The sequence below is a fragment of the Anas acuta genome, chromosome 17 (genome assembly GCF_963932015.1).
Source record: "Anas acuta chromosome 17, bAnaAcu1.1, whole genome shotgun sequence".
In the NCBI taxonomy this organism is placed as follows: domain Eukaryota; kingdom Metazoa; phylum Chordata; class Aves; order Anseriformes; family Anatidae; genus Anas; species Anas acuta.
The window spans coordinates 5,296,220-5,314,959 of NC_088995.1; the positions used below are offsets into that span (position 1 = coordinate 5,296,220).

Consider the following 18,740-nt stretch of genomic DNA (forward strand, 5'->3'; position numbering starts at 1 on the left):
AGCAAGCTATCAATGACTAATGAAAAGTTCAAACAGGATGGACTGTTCAGAGAATTCAGATATCAGAAACTTACTGAAGTTACTAAACTTACAAAGACAAGCACTCAAACAACTAAATATATTAAAAACAGATCTTCCTGCAGCCTGGTTAATGAAGTCACAAAAAAAGAATATCTTGAATGAACATTAAAAATAAAAAAAAGCATTAGCCTAACTTAGTCTAACACTACACTTTAGACTCAACAACTCACACACAAACATTAATACACTAATGCTTTTTAGATTTTAGCCTATCCTGCTCTGTAAGAGTCTCTATAAAAGACTTTTGCTTACCATGACAGGCCCTGGACAGGAGGAGAAATCCTCGTCTTTACTTGCAGTATTTTGAGGCTCTTCTTCACTTATTAAAATCTGAAAAAAAAAAAAAAAGAAAAGTATAGCGATGAAGATGAATTCATTTCCTTTTGGCAAATACACACAAATGAACTTTTAAAAGATAAGAATTTAGCTATTAGGAAACCTCAAGCAAACAGTAATTATGAAAAGAGGAAATATTTATCAACTAACTCTTCTGCAAGACAAAATTATTTCAAAACGTGTCAGCCTCCTTCTATTCATACAGAAAAAAACATCTCTGAATATACTGCTGGGACAGCACCAGTCTAAATGCAGCAGTTACACCATTCTGTTTACATCAGTTAAATTAAAGTGTGTTTATCTTTCTAGATCATCCTAAATTTCTCCCAAGCCATTTGCAGATGGTGATGCACACATGCATTGGTTATAAAAGCCAAGGGATCGTTCTGATCATTTATTCTGATCTCTAACACAAGTTGTCAGACTCTCTTTACTTACTTTTGTTTCAACTACAGCATATGAATTAGAATTCATATATGGATTCACATAAGGGTAGAATTCCTCGTTTTATGACTTACGTTTTACATCCATGGATGTATCAATCTACTTAAATTTTTGCACCTTTCCTTCCAAGAGCTGTGATCACCACGTACTAGCGCCTTGCTCTCACCACTATCTAGCAATGCCCCTGTCTTTTATCCCCTGCAAATTTCCTGAAAATACTGAAGAGCATACAGCCCTGAAGTTTATGTAATTGACCCTGCTAGGAACTTGACGAATAACAGGAGTTACAATTTGATTTTGAGATGTGTCTTTTATTTGTTTTAATGCAGATAGGTGTTTTTCTGTTTTTTGTTTTTTTTTGTGTTTAAGAATTAATATAGGTATTTCAGGACTACTTACACAGAAGATACAAAGTTAAACCTAACAGTCATGTTTAGTCAGTTCTCAGTTTGTATGTCACCTCACTGCTAAATATATTTGCAGTTTTCGGTGCTGCAGTGGACAGAAAACCACTCTGAACACAGCATGAGCACGCAGCAGGAAGCGCTGATGCACTGCCCATTGCACACAGCTCTCCGAGAGCAAAGGAGCAGCAGGTACACAGCTTCTGAAATGAAACCAGCCTGCTGCGGAAAAAAGAACAATGAGCAGAAAGTGGTCTGACACCTCTGTCAAATAGAAGTACGCCAACAAAGCCAGTGCCTTTACGTCCCCAGTAAAGGGAAGAAATGGCCTGAAAAGGCTGGCACACGGGTCCAAAAGCCGGCAGCGTGCAGAGGGATGTTTCTGAGCTGGTACAGGGCTATGGCACGATGCTAAGCCTGTATTCTCAACTCCTTTAGCCATTATTTCTACTTCAGTAAATACAAACCCTAAATATAAGCTCAAAACAAAGCAAACCTGTTCAGGCTAGACAGAAAAAAAATGGAACTCCTGAGCTTTGCATTTTAAATGACCCCATTAAAACTGTACGGCTCCGGGTCCTAATAAACAAACCCCGGGGTGGGTCCTGAGGGGAGTCCCTTAAACACCATGCTAATAAACAGTGAAATCCCTTAAGCATTCCCTATAGTATAGGGCAAATAAAGCAGTATTACTATAGGAAATTTCAACAGCAGACACACTCCACAATAAAATATCAGAAGAATTAAAAAAAGTTAGAGATTATATTTAATAATAAATTTAAAAAGATTATTCAGTCAACTGCAAAAGTTTGTCTTGGGCTTAAAAATGGAAACTTTTTACAACTACATATGGACCATAAAATTGCAGTCCTCGTGTTCAAAACACGAGCTCATGCTCGATTCCAGCATGACGCAGTACTTTATGCATGTTGTACTCAGTTAAGCTTATCTTGTAAAAAAACATCTGCTCTTGACTTGAAGATACCAGGAAAGGAGGAGTTCAGCTGCTCCCTCAACCCCACTTGGTTTCAACTTCTAGCCCTTGGTTCTCGCTCCGTGTCTCTCAGATTGTGGGATGCACCACTGTCCTTGATCTGCAAGACGTTAAAAAAGAGCCTCGTGTCCTAGCAAATTTAAAAGGATGGCTGGCAAAGTAACAGGTGCAGACTGGATTGACTTGGCAATGTATCCTATCACGAAGACCAATGACTTAAGAGGAGATGGGTTTAAAAATGAAGATTTACACAAATCTCCTTCTCCAGCCTCACAATAATGATAAGCTTCCACACTCAGTCATCTGTTCTACAGCCAGCCAGAAGGATGAGGAGGAGTTAGGGCACGTCCTCGTCAGAGGTGTTTCTCTAAACATCTCCATCACCATTTCTGCAGGCTGCCAGAGGCAGGCTGTTGGCTTCTGCAGCCTTCTAGAGCCACCTACCTTAGCAAAGAAACACATACCTAATTAAAAAGATGAGCTTCATTACAAATTTAAAGCATGCTTAGTAGCACTGATGAAGAGTTTTAGTAGGCATTGTGATGTAAACAAAACTGTTCTTTACACTTCTGTTTGATTAGATGCATTTATTTCAAGAGTTTACTGTACAACCACGTACACGTCGATACTAGCTTATAAATAAACTCTTTAAGACAGTTGTTATCCCCAAATCCAGCAGAAACTATTCAAACTACCACAGAACAAGTTTCTTACTCTAATGACTGCACTCAGCTGCAAAACAACTTCTGTACTAGTGTGGCTTTTTACATGCATGAGTAGAATCATACCTTTTTAGGGGAATTTTGGGAAAGCCGTGTGGAAGAAAAATATGCTGGTTTCAGCTTCAATTGGGATTATCAGATATAAACTGTGGTATTGCCAAGATAAATGGTACTAGGACTTATAAAACTGTTTCTAAGATGACCACACATTCACGTTGCTACTAGGTATTAGTGTGATGCTTCATCAAGCTAACTGCTGTAGCACAGAAGTATTTATAAAAAAAATTGCTGACAAACCCAGTAAGGAACATTGCCTTTTTAGAATGAAGTTCAGTGATCTGATGGCAAATGAATATACCCAAAGAAAAAATTCATTTCCCATCATGTCAACAAATACTGATCCCCGTAGTTCATGATCTTGTGATCACAGGGCTGAGCACAAGGGCAAGGAAATACCCTGGGAGCAGGGGCATGGACCACATGTGATTTTCAGTGGCAGCCCATATTGACACTGTGAATGAATTCTGAAATCACACTTTCAGTCTCCATTTCCTTCCATTACCAAAGCTTTCTAACCCATTTCTATCTATACATAGCAAACTCTTCCAGGTTAGCCAAGTGAATAGAAGAAGGATGACTGCAATTGCGTGTCACCTAGAGCAAGGGGATTTCTGACCCTCGTTTTGAGAGCCCTGCCCTCGATGTGTGAGGACATTCTTCATATTGTAAACTCCAAGAAGCCACTCTGTTGAATTTTACACATAATTAACACAGTATACTACTTTCAAGGTCAGCTTGATATGAAATTAGATTTCTTCAGCCCATTCCTGCAAATCTCATGTTGACCCATCCCATCTTTTGTTGATCAATGACAGAACGGAATCAGAATTCCAGTTCTGTTTAACTGCAGCTGGCAAATGAGCAGCACTTCCGTGACGCTTAAAAGCACTTCCCAGAAATTAAAATGTTCAAATACAGCTTAGATTATAACTGACCAAGAAAACACCTTCATAAAAACCAGCCTCAAATTCAGACTTACACATAGGATCACATATAAATAGTAGATAGCTTATAAATAGTATAGTGAGACTTGTTTTTGTTGTCAGAAATAACTTCTACGACTGCAGCCAAAAAGTGTATTATGGTATCGATTTTCAGTGCTGTCCTTTCAACTGCATTATTCAGCTGTATATTACACCATAAAAGGTTTGGTGGTGTTAATTCTTCATCCTTATATTCTTCTCGAAAGGATAAATGCTTAGTAAAGCTTGTAACCTCCGACTATTCAGCCAGAATGGGAACATCTTAATTACCTCTTACTTAAGATGTACCTTCTGTTTTAAATTATGTACATAATTAAGGCATAATAGCCATGTGTTTGCCAGCAATTCTAAACAAAAAAGAGGAAATAAAAAAGGATGACTTAAATTCACATATTTACATATAATTGGACCTATAAATTACAGCAAAGAAAAGAAAAATTGGTGGAAGAAGAAAAATGAACTACCAATGCATTTAACTTTCCTCCCATGCCATCCCCTTCCAGCTACTGAATTCCGTTTAGTTTAGTGATAATCAAATTGAGTTGCCCCTCAGACTCAAAACATAGCTGTTTACTTGCTGTGTCACAGTTGCCTTCTTAGTTTCAGATAGGAATCCAAGATTTCGACAATGGAGCATTAGAAAATTTGAGCATGAAATATTCAAGAATGCGATCTGGCTTTAGCAAAAGATGCTTCTGTTACAAAGTGAAAACACTTCTTCCTTTTCACAGGAGGAAGGAAATTATTCTGAGATAAGGATAAACACTTAGTTTCCCATGTTTCAATCCCTGACAGCAAGATTTCCCCTCTTTCCTGGCACTGCACATAGAAATAACTGAATAGCTTTCAAAGGCATTTACTGGCAAAGTAGTTAAAAATATGGGCATTTACACATTATTCTGAAGAGGACAGACAAAAAATTGTTTGAAGAGTTTCAGGAGAACGAGAAGAGTTGTACGGAAAGTACAGATATCTTGGTGTTCTGTGTTTTTTTTTTTTTGTTTTGTTTTGTTTTGTTTTTTTTCTTAATTACAGGTTGCAAATACCAACTCAGTAAAATGTATGTATTTTTGTCTAACATCTTGAAAAATGCTTTCATTAAGAAAATAATCAGTAATAATCAATAATAACTGTAGAAATCACATTCAACAGGTAGCTTTTCTTATCAAAATAACATGATAAGCTTACCAAAATATGATAGACAATAAAACAGTCCTCTTTGTCCCAGAAAGTTTCAGACGATGCTCTTCCAATATTTCACATTGGCAACTGCAAATAAAAAGACAGTTCTTTAAAACATGAACCTTCAATTGAAAAAAATACTTTTTAAATAGCCAGACACTCACTTGTACAAGAAACTCAGCTGCTATGCTGGTCTGTCCTAATTACAGAGGAAAGTAAGAAGTACTAACTAGCATGCAAGGCATAACCACTGACGAGGGAATTCAGCACTTGGATACTGACAGGTACACACGCTCTGGCTAAGGCCTGATTTCTGGGAGTGAATGGTTCAGAAATCGTGGCCACCAGGTAAGTCAAATCTTTTTCAAAATTCCTTTGCACATGGAAATTAAAAACAAACAACAACAAGAAACAGACACAAGAAAACAAATTACTTGGCAATACAAAGTACAGAAAAGCTCTGTTGTAGAATATGCAACTGGTTTTGTACCAATTTTTAAAAGTGATTTTTCATTTTACACTGAAGTTAGTTTCCTCCCACAAACAGGGGTTATTGTCTCAGTACTTTTGGACAAAGCTGCAAAAATGTCCCAGTGACCAGCAATGCTCACGATGTCATTCTTCACAAGGCCCATCTTTTTCACTTTCCAAGTGAACGGCTACTTTGCAAAAATAAATTTAAGTATTTATGCCAAATATGTATTGAAAAAAAAAAAGTGTTAAACATCTAATTTGCCTCATTCCTATGCAGTCACTTCAGCAGGCATTCAAAGGGCTCTTCCATAGCATCGCAATGAGTGCTCAGCAGCGTGAGTCACGCGGGATGCAACATTCTCCACCAAAATGCTCAAACCCTAAAATTAAAGTTCCAGACTAAAACCAACCATCCCTAAAGCATGCGCGCAGCCATAATGATAGAATACCACTCCCCTTGCATCCCAAAAACTTGTTCTTCACAATAACTTGGAAGCTATTCCAATACCATGCTGCACGTGGATGTGCCTAGAAAGTCAAACTTACAAACCCATACAATCCTGCTGCTAGAAACAGCTTCCTTGTGCTGGGATGTGCCACAACTTGTGATAATTTTCACATCAAGGTCAGTTTCCAAAATCTTTATTTTGCATGTATTGCATTGTTTGTGGTTTGCGACAGAAAAAGAATAAAAAGTTCTTTCAGTACCCAAAAAAGGGATACATAATTTTAGCAGTGACGCAGTAAGAAGGGATAGTTACGGAGGACAAACTTAGACACATCAAGCTAAAGGAACTCTAACATTTCGTGCATTTCAGCATGCACCTTGGGGAAATCTCACGTATTCATCTAACATTAAAGAAATGGTGCCATAACCTGCCTTCACAAAGAAAATAAGAGGATATGCTGCAGATGACCACAGCTGTGGAAAAGCTGGCTGTCCATCGTGAATTCTGATTTTATACAATAGTTTCTAAAAGCATTGTTTGGTTACCTGCAAAAGAGGTCAACATTTTTTTATTATTTATTTTTTAAGTCTCCTGTAGCTTACAACCAGCAAGCTATACTCCAGTCCCAAAAGCTTTGTGGCCTGATAATTAACCATGGCACACGAAGCAAAGAGAACACCATTTCAGCTTGAGGTACCAGGCTGATCGTGCAACAAGTTCCACTGCTTGGCTGGACAAAGTCACCTTTGACGGGAATACTCAGCAAGCTTATTAAACAAACAAAAAAATAGCTATGAAGGCGGACTACGCAACTCATGAATGTCTCTTCAGAGAAATTTTTCTGGCCACGTCCATGCTTTTAAAAGGCAAGGCACATTTTTAGGGTAGCAGGATGTGGACTTATTTTTGTGTGTTTTGGGTCCAAGCAAAAACCTTCTCAAAATCTGCAACAAACTTTTTATTGAATTTAATGAGGGTTGGAAGAAACCACCGCGTCTCCAGAGCTTTGTAGAAAAGCTTAAAAACAGGAGAAACCGTTCCAATACAAGTGTTAATAATTCTGCTTTATTTCTGCCAGCATTCAGCAAACACTCCGCGGCGCGCTCGTTAGCATTCCTCTCGCAAGGCTGCTGCTCGCAGATAAGCACCTCGAACGTTATCGCTTCCTAAGTCAACAACATGTGCCAAAGTGGAAAAAAAGCGGGCTGGAGGAAGGAACCTCACCACCAAGCCACCACCAGCTCAAAAACACTAATTAGGGCAGGGAGGAGCAGGCCCCGGCACTGGTGTGTGACTGCCTCATTATTATGGCTAAGCAAATCTAAGCTTGCCCCCCCGATGAGGGAGCTGCAGCCCCCAGCTGTGTGTTCCCACCCTTTGCACCGTGTTAGCTCCTCTGTCTGATCCATGATGGAAAGCAAAGGGTAGAAGGTGGAAAAAGGATCAGCTCCGTTTCCTTTAGTAAACCCTACAAAGGCAAACGCGTCCAGTAACAGCTTTCGTATCAGCTTTCTTCCTAGGTGCCGCACGTGCTCACAGCTGGGTGCTTTGTTTGGGATGTTTTGTTTAAGCACAGACACGGGGGTGCTGAAGGACACACTCACTCTGTCCAATTTTAATTATGTAAGAAGCCATCCAGCTATATGGCTCTAGTGCTTACGGGGATCTGAACAGCAACGCCTACGCTGAGCCTTTGCTTTGAGCCAGCCTCCTAGCAGCCTTCTCCCTGTTGCCTATTTCATAACCTTAGCCATCAGGCAAACGCAACAGGCGATGTGCACACACAGGTCTTGCCTCCCTTGTCTTGTCTTGGAAGATGCTATGAAGAAGCAGAGAAAGGGAACGATAGAGAAATTATGCTCTAGTAGTGAAAACCAAGAAACGTAACTAAGGGAAAAAAATCTAAATAACAGTTGCTGAGCACTGCAAGATTTTCAAGTTGTAGATCCACCACCCCAGAGCTATTCCCAACTTACTGACCCTCGAGCAACCCCATCCAGCTACAAAGTTGGCCCTGCTCAGAGCAGGGTGCTGGACTACCTGACCACCACCACTCTGCAACAGGGTTCTTCTGGACATTTATTTAAACAAAACAGTGGCAAACAGGTGTAAAAAACCCTCTAAGTTTTAATAAATGTTTAATAAAGTCCAAAAAGCTGTTGGTTCAGTTTCTTTACTGAAAGGATGCATCCAGCAAGAACAGAAGTATGACTTTTTGTTCATAAAGCAAAACGACAAGAGAAGAGGTTTTGAAAAAAACAAATCCCAGCCTTCTGTTCAGAAGCTGACAATTGTGAAGGTTTTTCTCCCTCTCCCTTTGCTGAAACATTGCATTTCTGCACTGGTTATGCCACACCATGTCACAACCGTACCATTATGCAAGGCGGCTTTCTGATTGAAAGTTCTCTATTTCTGTTTACATTCCGAATGCTTTGCAATGCTGCTGGTTCCCACAGAACCTGGCTGTGCAGTGACTCAGCCTCCTCTTGCACCACACATCTCCCACTTACCACTTCGTTGCCTTTTTGGTTGTTCCCTTTGCGCTCGCATTTTCTCTTAGATCGTTCTTCTATTTCTTTTTCATGTCCTACCTAGTAGATTTTAGCTTGCTTCTCCTTAAAACTGTTTTCACGCTGTTCTCAGAAGCACTTTGCTCCTGTTCCCCAGCCTGCCACCGGGGTGATGCGGGTGTCTCACAGCCGAGCCAAAGCCATAGAGAAGAGAGAGCCAGGACCCAACTGAGCACAGCCGCTCCGGAGGCTGAGTATTGCAAGACTGCGACTTACCGAAATCATAAACACGTGCCCAGAAGAGAAATGCTGGCCTTCAAGGAGGTACTTCCCAGTTATGTGGCCACACGTCTTCTCTTTCACCCACATTTCCAGATTAAGCTAAGCAACCAGTGCCAGGTTGGAAAGCAGTGGGATATGATGAAAGATGGAAGAGATGGAAGAACGAAAGCAGTAAAAGCACTGCCAGGACTGCAGCACCCTAACAGCTATCAGTAATTAAGAAAAAAAATGGCCTTGCATTAAAAAAGTCCCATTTTTCCCAACTGGATGTAAAGAATAAATATCAATAGACCCTTCGGTAGGATTACAGTATTCTCCAGTAGGATCAATCGTTTAGAACTAGTTCTGTATTATTATTCTTCACTCATCTCAAACCAACCTAGACCAAAACACTGCAGCAAGCTTGAAACCAAAATCTGAAGACAGCTTTGCTTTTTCTTATAAAAATTTCAGATTTTTCTTTGAATTCCTTTTGCATAAAGCCCTGAGATTCACATGCTGCAATTGTGTTTGCATATAAGCCAGGACGTAACTTCCCTGTCACATCTCCTGGTGAAACACCAAGAAGCCTAAAGCTCAATTAACAGCCTATTCTTATTTCCCTTTTCTTTCAATTATTCCTTAATTTTACTTGCATGACAGGCAAGTAACATCTATCTAGAAGGGCCAAACTGCAGAGAGATCCGCAGGGTTGGACGTGGATCCAGTGGTCCTCACTCTGAAAGCTCACAGCACACAGAATCCTGACCTGGGGCCTGAGGTGGTGGCAACTGGAATAGTTTTGTGTAAATTCCAGGCTAGAAGAGTAATCTATTGTGTTGGGAAAGGAAAATTACATCAAAAAGGAACCAAAAAGTCATCTTCATGACTTTTTGTGGCAATGTTAGACTGACGTGATGACAAAAAGCAAATGAGCATGTCTGAGTTCAGAGGGCAAGAGTTTTCATTTGAAGTGGCAGAATAGTGTGAGGGAGCAGTTCACCCCTCATGCTCCCCATTTTCCCCAGAGCATCCTCACTGGCCCCTTTTTTTTTTTTTCCTTTTTTTTCCTTTTATTTCCTTTCTAAAACAAAGGCTGCAAACGAAGAAGCGGAACAGGGAGAAGAGGCTGCTAATCAAAGCCCCGAAGGTTATATGCATCCTTCCCAACTCTTGCTCATCTTTCTCCCCACCTGTAAGAATGTTTTTCTCACCCTCAATCCTTTCTGTACCCAGATGAACACCAGAGCAGAGGCAGCCACAGTTCTAGGAGAGCAGCATGACAGCACCTACACCAAGGCATCCTTACAGGCTGTATTTCCCCAAGTCTACGTGACACTAGAGAGTAATGTAACGCTATAAGCAACGCAAAAACAAAGTTCTGGAAGTGGGATGAACTGAGACAGTTCAAAGACTCCTCACAAGTGACTTGAAACTCTGAAGATCTCGTCCCATTGAGCTACATCAGGACCCGGTACACAGAGCTACAGCTGTTAGTTCCTGACCTCACTCTCACTGCACTTCGTCTGGCACAAAGCTTCTAAAACCTCTGTAACAAGAGACCTCTCCATGCTTGTCATGAGACAACTTTATTTAAATACCAAATACCAGCTATGAATAAACATTTATTCCTGAAAGCACTGGGTAGGTGCAGTTATTACAAGGTGTCTGTGACTCGGTCCTCCGGGGCTGTTCAGTGCCCCAGCACCAACCAAGCAGCTGCACAGCTGGGCCACGAGGAGCCTGGGCTCTTACCTGCACCTCGAGGCCACTTGCTCACTTAGGGACTGGCATTTTAATTCACTAATTCACAGATCAGGTCAAAACACCCTGCTCTGTCAGGCAAGCCATTCGGGTACGATGCACACACACCATCACCATCCTCATCTAGGAAGAAAAGGCCCCTGAGAGGCTCAGTGAGCGTTCACTGACTGACACCAGCCTGGAAGAGGAGCTTTTCAGCCTGGCACTTGCTAAATCTCCTCCCCTTTTTCCACTGTGACAGTTTTTGTTGTTTGTTCATATATATATATAGTCATATATATGTTCAGCTCTCTGAAGCAGGTTGAGCAGTGAAAAAGCACAGGGTACTGATGCCACAGCTCTCCCCAAAGCGCTCCTCTTCCTTCCCTTACACAAACTGACATCTCAGCCCCTTCATCCTATTCCCAGACACAAACCAATGCAGTCCGTAGGGCCAGACAATGATGTGGTCCGAAAAATACCAGGTTTAGCACTACTCTACACCATTGTCCTTCCAGGCCAGATGCTGATAAAAAGCAAAACCCATAGCAAGGCAGTTGTGGGATTTTAGGCAGCTCAAGGATCACTTTAATTCCTGCAGGAGAGGTGACACTTCCTTTCCAAAACTAGACACTTAACTTGCTCATCTCTTAAACTGTTACTCACCTAGTCCTCAAAGCACCAAGAAGGCTGCTTAAATGGCAGAGTTTACAGTTCAAAGACACTCAGAAGACCCCACATACATTAGAGGTGTTCAGCAAGAAGTTCCCCCGTACCAGCAGGAACCGAAGCTGTCTCTGGCTGTAACGCACAGCAGCAACACTTGGTCAGCAGCAACCACCTCAGAACTAAGGGTTAGTGTCTCCCCAGCAGCCACAGCAGAGGGTGAGAATGCTGGACGACAGCATTAGCACTGTTTGGTTGTGGTATAGAAATAGTAAGTTAAATCAACACAGGAAAAGGGTACGTTCAAGTAACTCTTTATTAGCACCTGCAAAACAAGGCTGATTAACACAATTGAACCAAGTAATCATACTGAAAGAGCTAACCTAGGTAGAGAGCCAGCTTTAGTTAATCAAAAGACCCTTTCATATGAAGTGCCCACCTCAAATCACATCTCAGGAGTTATTCAAAGATCAGGTTTGCTTTTCCAGGACCACAGGGAGCTGTTTGCTAGAAAGCAGTCCAAATCCTTGTTTGCGCATCACCCACAAGGCTCGCTATTCAGCCCCTGTACGTGTAGGTACAGTACGGCAGACCTCAAGTGCTGAAGAAATAAAGCCACGTATGCGTGTAACACCAGAAAGCTGAGCAAGGGAACGCTAGCAGCTCGAGTGTAAGGCCTTCTCTGCTAGCTGGCATTCCCACAGCTAGTTTCAGTTTAAAGCCAGACACATGATTTACCAGAACAGGTCCCTGTTCTCCTTCCATCTGAGCTGCTAACCTCCTCCCGATCAGCACAAACAGCTTATCGCAGCAATCCACTGCCAGTTTCAACTTCCCTGAACTTCCAGCGCCGTGCCCAGCTTGGTGCAGAGGGAGAGCAGGCTTGCACTAGCACTGCCCTTCAGCCGCACGCTGAAGCGCAGAACTTCGGCTCCCTCTGTGCATTAAGAGGGACACAGAGCCCAGATGCCTTCCCTAATTAAGGAGGCTTCCTATATTTAGATCACAAGGGACAAACAAACTGGTTTGGCTAATCTAGCAGCACACTGCCTCTGAGAAACCTGCTGCTCCGTGTCCTTTCTGTGGTCAGCTGATTCAATTCAGTAAAGCCACAAGACAAAAAAAAAAAGCAAACTTTTCTCCGATCATTAACCAGCTTCAGTATCTTCCAAATATTAAGACAGCTCATTCCACCTCTTTCCATGGAAAGCCATGGTGATTGTCAGAAGCAGGAAGTGTATCTGGCAAAATGCTGCCTCGTGTTTGCAAGCTGCGCTCAGCCAAGGCCTGGGGATGGGACTGGAGTAAAAGGCAAGCAGAGGGGTGTCAGCGTTCAACAGGTCCTACAAATAAATGCAGAAAGAGGACAGAGACTGCTGCATACCAAACGCAAGGAGCTGTGAACAGTCGAGGCTGTATCTCACTTGAGAGGCTAACCTAACTGCAAGGATTTAACCAGCATTTGTACTTCTGACTGGGGAGGCATGGGGCAAAATAACCAGTTTCGCATCTCTTAAGATAGCCTGGAGAACTGAAGCAAGTCTTAACGTGCTTCGATTCCTGTAACCAGTTTTAAAAGTTAGTTATGTGCACTCAGTGCCTGGTATTACGCACAGAGGTCTTCAGACAGGGTCATTTTGTCAAACCAAAACTCTGAAGGCACGAGAGCAGTGTTTGAGAACAGATTGCCTTTTTTCTTCCAGTCCCAGTAACTCTCCAGCTACTGAACGGAGGCAGTATGCTCTGCAACCATCCTACTCAAATCCTCAAGGTGTCAAAACAAAGAAACGCAGCTTCTAAAGTCATGTGCACAGACCAGCCAAGGAGGCTGGGTTCAGTCATGACAACACCCTAAAAATCTCCTCTTATCGCAGCTTCCGTAGTATGGCAAGTCCACAAGCTTATTAGTTCACGCTGAATTTGCAGGAATGTTCAGAGCCAAGAAAAAATGTACTTGGATTAACAAAATGTTTACTCTAAACAAAAAATAAACAGAATGAAACCGAAGTTAAATATATTTAGGCACTGCAGAGAGGCACCAAAGGATTTAAGGCACATATGTACCAAATCCTATGCTTCAGTTAGAGTTGAAATTGAGTTCTGCCACAGAACACAACTCTGCTACCGGGCAAGCTTTGAGACCTCCCCAGTCAATATTTACCAGTCAGGCTCTCCCTCCCTCCCTGCTCCATGTTTAAAATTAAAAACCAATTAACCTGGAAGCTCAAGCTTCCTTACGAGTGCAGGAGCAGGGAGCTGCGTTATTTGGAAAAGGACTCAATCCCATACGGTAACTACATACAGCCCCTTTCAAATCAGCATTTCGATGGCTACGTCAACCAACAGGAAAGAGTTTCTCTATAGAAACTAAAAATAGAAGTCAGGTTTTCCTACCTGCTCACTTAGATCAACGTTATGCTCAATAGAGTTGATTATTTTTTTATTTTTTATTTTTTATTTTAAACTAGAAACAGATACGGCCCCAGTATGATATTTTACACTAAAGGCCCTTGAAAAAAAAACAAAACATGGCAAATTCATAACCCAGGATAATATGTGCTTGTCTGCAAGCATTCCTCCAACTCATCACTAGAAGCACACTGTCTACAGCAACCTTTTTTTCTAGTGTTGAGTTGTTGTAGGAATGTATCTGTATATACAGTCATTTACACCCTGGGGATCTCCGATGGGAATATCCAGAACACTTCTCCCCAAAACTTGACTTCATATGGATTCATCCAAGCCAAACAAACCCTGGCTTCTCACTTGTTTTCCCTGGAGAAACTCGTTCTTACTGGCAGACACACTGAACTCTGAGAAGGCTGAGAAGGAAGAACGGTAACAAGACATTTTTAAGTGTTTCATCCTTAAAAGAACATTCACTCCTTCCTAATGTGACTCAAAGCAAACCTAGTTAACTAAGAAAGGCTTGCTTGTAATTAAGAGAGAAGCCATCAATTTAAGGAAACAAAAAGCTTGGGCTCTTCAGCATGTTACCTGAATAGAACACATCCACACATCTTCCCCACAGGCATTACAGAAGTTCAACAGGTAATTCTGTTACTGATGCATCGGGGAGGAATTTTCATTTTAAATATGGTTCAATCCCAGACTCACTTCTGTGAGCTGATTGTCCCTCTGTACTCAGCTCCGGTGAGGCTGCACCTCCAGTGCTGTGTTCAGTTTTGGGCCCCTCACTACAAGAAGGGCATCGAGGTGCTGGAGTGCATCCAGAGAAGGGCTGCAAAGCTGGTGAAGGGTCTGGAGAACAAGTCTTATGGGGAGTGGCTGAAGGAGCTAGGGTTGTTTAACTTGAAAGCTCAGGGGAGATGTTACTATACTTTACAATGACCTTAAAGGAGGTTGTAACAAGGTGGGCATCAGGCTCTTCTCCCAAGCACCATGTGATGAGGAGAAGTGGCCTGAAGCTGCACCAGGAGAGGTTTGGGTGGGAAATTCTTTACTAAAAGGGTTGGGGGGCATTGGAATAGGCTGCACAGGGAAGCAGTTTGGTTGCCATCTCTGGAGGTCTTCAAGAAACGTGCAGATGTAGAACTTCGTAGAATGATTTAGTGGTGCTCTCATCAGTCCTAAGCTAAAGGTCGGGCTAGATAATCTCCAAGGGCTTTTCCAACCTGAGTGATTCCGTAAAATCTTCCTTCTGAAAGGCTCTGATTCAACACCAGAGGTCTGTGCTGTTGACAGTCACAGGAACAAGATTCAACACTCAATTATGAAAAAGCAGAAGTTAAGTCTGCCCCTGTAAGCCCAGTGGGGAAGCATGAAGAACCAGGATAGATGCACACAAGTAGTTTTATAGGTTAAGTGGGACATTTGGACATTGCTAAGTCAAGCCATTATTTGACACAGTCCCAAGTAGATCAAGTGGATCACAGACTCATCCAGCCAAGGTTTGAGCATCTCCAAGAACTCCTCCAGAAAACCTGTTCCATATTAAAGTTGGAATCTTTAGAACATTTTAAGTGAGGAAAAATACTCAAAGATACATGAAGCCTTCACACTGAGCAGATAGGCAAAACAAGGATAGGAACAACGTTCAGAATACTCCAGCCTACTTCACTTTTATTTCAAACATTTCAAGATGTTACACATTTGGTATAATACACAAACCTAGATGTGAAATCAATTTCTAGAAGCAAATGCTCAGAGTTGTGATAAAAAGCATTTGGCATTCAGATAAATAACAGCTCACTGTAAGATCCAGCTCAGCATCCAGCCCTTATTTTTGAAAGAGCTTGCATATGATTTTGTACATCTAGATTCAAATGCCAAAAAAATATATATATAACTAAACTACCTTACCTGGCTGAAAGACTACATCCTTATGTAGCAAAGCGTACTTGACAAGCTTAAACTGATCTGTGAAGCAAATTACAAGAAAATTCCATGGTACGTTTCAATAGCAGTACCATATCTGTGTCATTAGCTGGGAAATAAAAATCTCTCTGCATCACTTTCAGGTCCAGCTGACAGAACTGTCCTGAGAGCAGTCTTTGTCTGGTAGGGGTTTCCAGAATAACCAGGGAAATCCATGAAGCAGCACTTAGAGCTGCTGCAGTTTATGTCCAGTCTGAACAATTTAAAACTTTACATGAAGATAATTTATTTTTTTCCCAGTTACCGTTAACATGAGTGCTAAAAACAGATCTTCAAAAAAAACACACAGGCCAGTATTTCTTCTTTTCACTATTTCACATACAACAGCTTGAGAAGTCCAAGCGCTGGCATGCAAATGCCACTGCAAGGGAAGAGATCCTTGACAGGACAGGCATGCTTTGGTGATGGATTTTTGGACTAGGAATTCAGGTTGTTACAGATAGTTGCACAATAAAGTAAATAAAGGACAAAAAGCTGTCAGAAGAGATCCACACACTCATTCTCCCACTCTCAGGTGATTCTCACGCTACGTTTAGTGTTGGTACAGTGCCACCTTGAATACTGTGTGCAGTTCTGGGCTCCACAATACAAGAAGGATGTTCAGGTCCTTGAAAACAACCAGAGGGCAATGAAGCTGGTGAAAGGGCTGGAAGGCACATCCTATGAGAAAGGCCGAGGACGCTTATGCTGTTTGGGCTGGAGAGGAGAAGGCTCAGAGGCAGCCTCATTGCTCTCTACAACCTCCTGAGGAAGAGGAGCCCTGCATTCTCTGAACACAGACCTTTATTTTATTATATGCGTTTTACTAACCCTTGTAGTCAGCAGGGTATTCTGAATAAAGTCATTTTTCCACACTGTTCAATTTACAGCACAACTCCTGGTAAAGCTCCATGGCGCTCACCATGTTTTAAGTATTTTCACACTGTCCCATACAGTTAGGCAGCATTACTGGACTTAAAAGGCTGAAAATTAAGCATGGTAGGAATTCAAGGTATCAGAAAGGTTTTGTTTCAGTTCCCAAGACAGAAGTCTAGTTTTTCAAGGTTTACGTATTCTGTACTACTCTGCTCTGTACTCAGGGAATCCAGCTCCACTAGCTGAGGGAGTTGGAGCTGCAGGGATGAGCACTCTGGCCTGGAGATGTTAAGCTTTTGGTGCTGGGTGTACTACACATGCTGTAAAATAGCATAACTACTGTGAAGGTTTCCAGTAACTTACCACCCAGCACCACGATCCAAAGCAGGGCAGGGACACATCTAAATCTCCAGGATGGCAGCCACCTGACTCACCAGACCACCACCTAGCTGCTCCTCCCTCATCCACTGCTTCTACAAAAACCAGACCAGTTAAGATGTTACCGGGCTGCTGGGCAGTTCTGGATAGTTTGGGATGTACAAGACCTCAGAGATCTGTTATTACCTGCATGGATAAACTACTGATGCACTTTGAAACTTGGGGGACTGGATAGACATTTAAATATTCCCATCAGCATTCCTCCCACCATCAGCTTAAGCTGATTATATTAGTTTATTGGCTCAATTGTACAGTAATTGTATAAACCTCTTTCAGAGAGACGAACTTCTTGGCAAGCCTTAAGAATTAAACAGTGCTCACATTTGGTAGAGGAGCTGGAACAACAGCCACAGCCATTCATTAGGGAGCTCAGGTCATCCAGGACTTGTGTTAGAGCTAAAATGAGTCAGGTGGCCAATCCTCACAGCCCCCTCTAAAACACTCAGCCCTAAAGCTAGGGGTAGAGTTGTCTAGTATAGAACTAGACAACTTTTGAACATAATGTTAATGGAAACCCTCAAAGCAGGTAATCTTTCTTTCCTTTAAGGTTTCCTTGCAGAATAGTTTAAGCTGACAAAACTGCATGCACATGGGAAGACACGGCACTGACACTTACAGGGTATTCAAGTCTTATACGTGCTCAATATACGTTAGTGTTAACACTCAAAACCCAGCATGCTTTACCAGACTCTTGTATCAGGCAAGACTGGCCTTCACCACAACGCTTTTTCTCTGCACGTGTTTTCTTTGCTGCAGGTCCCCTGCTTTATTTGCTGGGCTCCCCTACCTGTCCCAAAGCACCTGGATTGAACTGGGTTGAACATCACCCTTCTGTCCAGCCACTCATACTAAGGAAATTAATGTGAAATTAATAGAAAATAATGCTTTGTGCATTAGTTATTTCTCAAACAACTTCAGATTCAGGCTATTTTCTTTAAGCCAAATCAATCCAATTAGGTTTAAAGTCAGTGAGTGTAATACACCACACGCCACTTGCCTCAGCGAGGCACCACCGTCATGTTTAAACTTCATCCGCCACAGCTTTAACCTTATCTTATCAAAAGGATGTCAGAAGTCTTGTGCAAGTTCACCTCTAACATACTTGTTATCCTCTTAGGAGCCACTGAATGAAATGTGAGTTAATGAATAACGCAGTAGGAATTATTTCATTATCCTCATGGTGAAAGAGAGCCATCTAATTCTTGGCTATGATGTCAGGCTTGAGAACCAGCCAGTGAGAGACTTACTCATGCTTCCACTGCTCAATCAACTGCTACGCCAGCGGTATTCATAGTGAAAGGGGCTTGCAGACTGCACTGACAGTTCAAGCAAGACTGCCAGAGCATGAAGCAGAGCTACTCTGATGGCAGCCTTAGGAAGAATTAAAGCAGCCAGACGGGGAGGAACTGAAGCCTGCCATTTTGCTTCCACAGCAGGCAGGAGGATGAGAGGATGTTTTTAGCAGCACGTCAGCATAAGTTTAATGTGTAGGTCTTGCACAGGTAGGGAATCAGTGCAGCTTGTCATTTCTTCACATTTTCTTCCCTTACCTTCAACTTTGGAGAGTTTTAACTCTCCCTGCTCCAAGCTACCACCTGTCTCTTGTACTGAAGTCAGCCTGTCACTGCCAGAAACTTGACACTTAAGGCAAGTCTGAGGCAAGGTACTGCTCCTTCAGTCATTGACAGTTGTGTCTCCCAGCACTCAAGGCTAGTTCCTTTCCACTTTCAGGTCAACTAA

At 42.0% G+C, this 18,740-nt stretch overlaps 1 protein-coding gene across 14 annotated transcripts in view; it reads right to left on the reverse strand.

The window, feature by feature from the left end:
• MTMR3 (myotubularin related protein 3) overlaps positions 1 to 18,740 on the reverse strand; it is a 78,864-nt gene that overhangs the window by 43,657 nt on the left and 16,467 nt on the right. For 11 of the 14 annotated variants that reach the window (XM_068654122.1, XM_068654121.1, XM_068654118.1 and 8 more), the window contains 2 exons: positions 5,213 to 5,293; positions 334 to 411 (listed from right to left, as the gene is read on the reverse strand). In XM_068654122.1, the coding sequence (XP_068510223.1) occupies positions 334 to 336 (3 nt within the window). In that variant the 5' untranslated portion in view covers positions 337 to 411; positions 5,213 to 5,293. Of the gene's footprint in view, positions 1 to 333; positions 412 to 2,250; positions 2,360 to 5,212; positions 5,294 to 18,740 lie in introns of all 14 variants that reach the window. The other 3 variants (XM_068654110.1, XM_068654112.1, XM_068654115.1) reach the window with 1 other exon arrangement.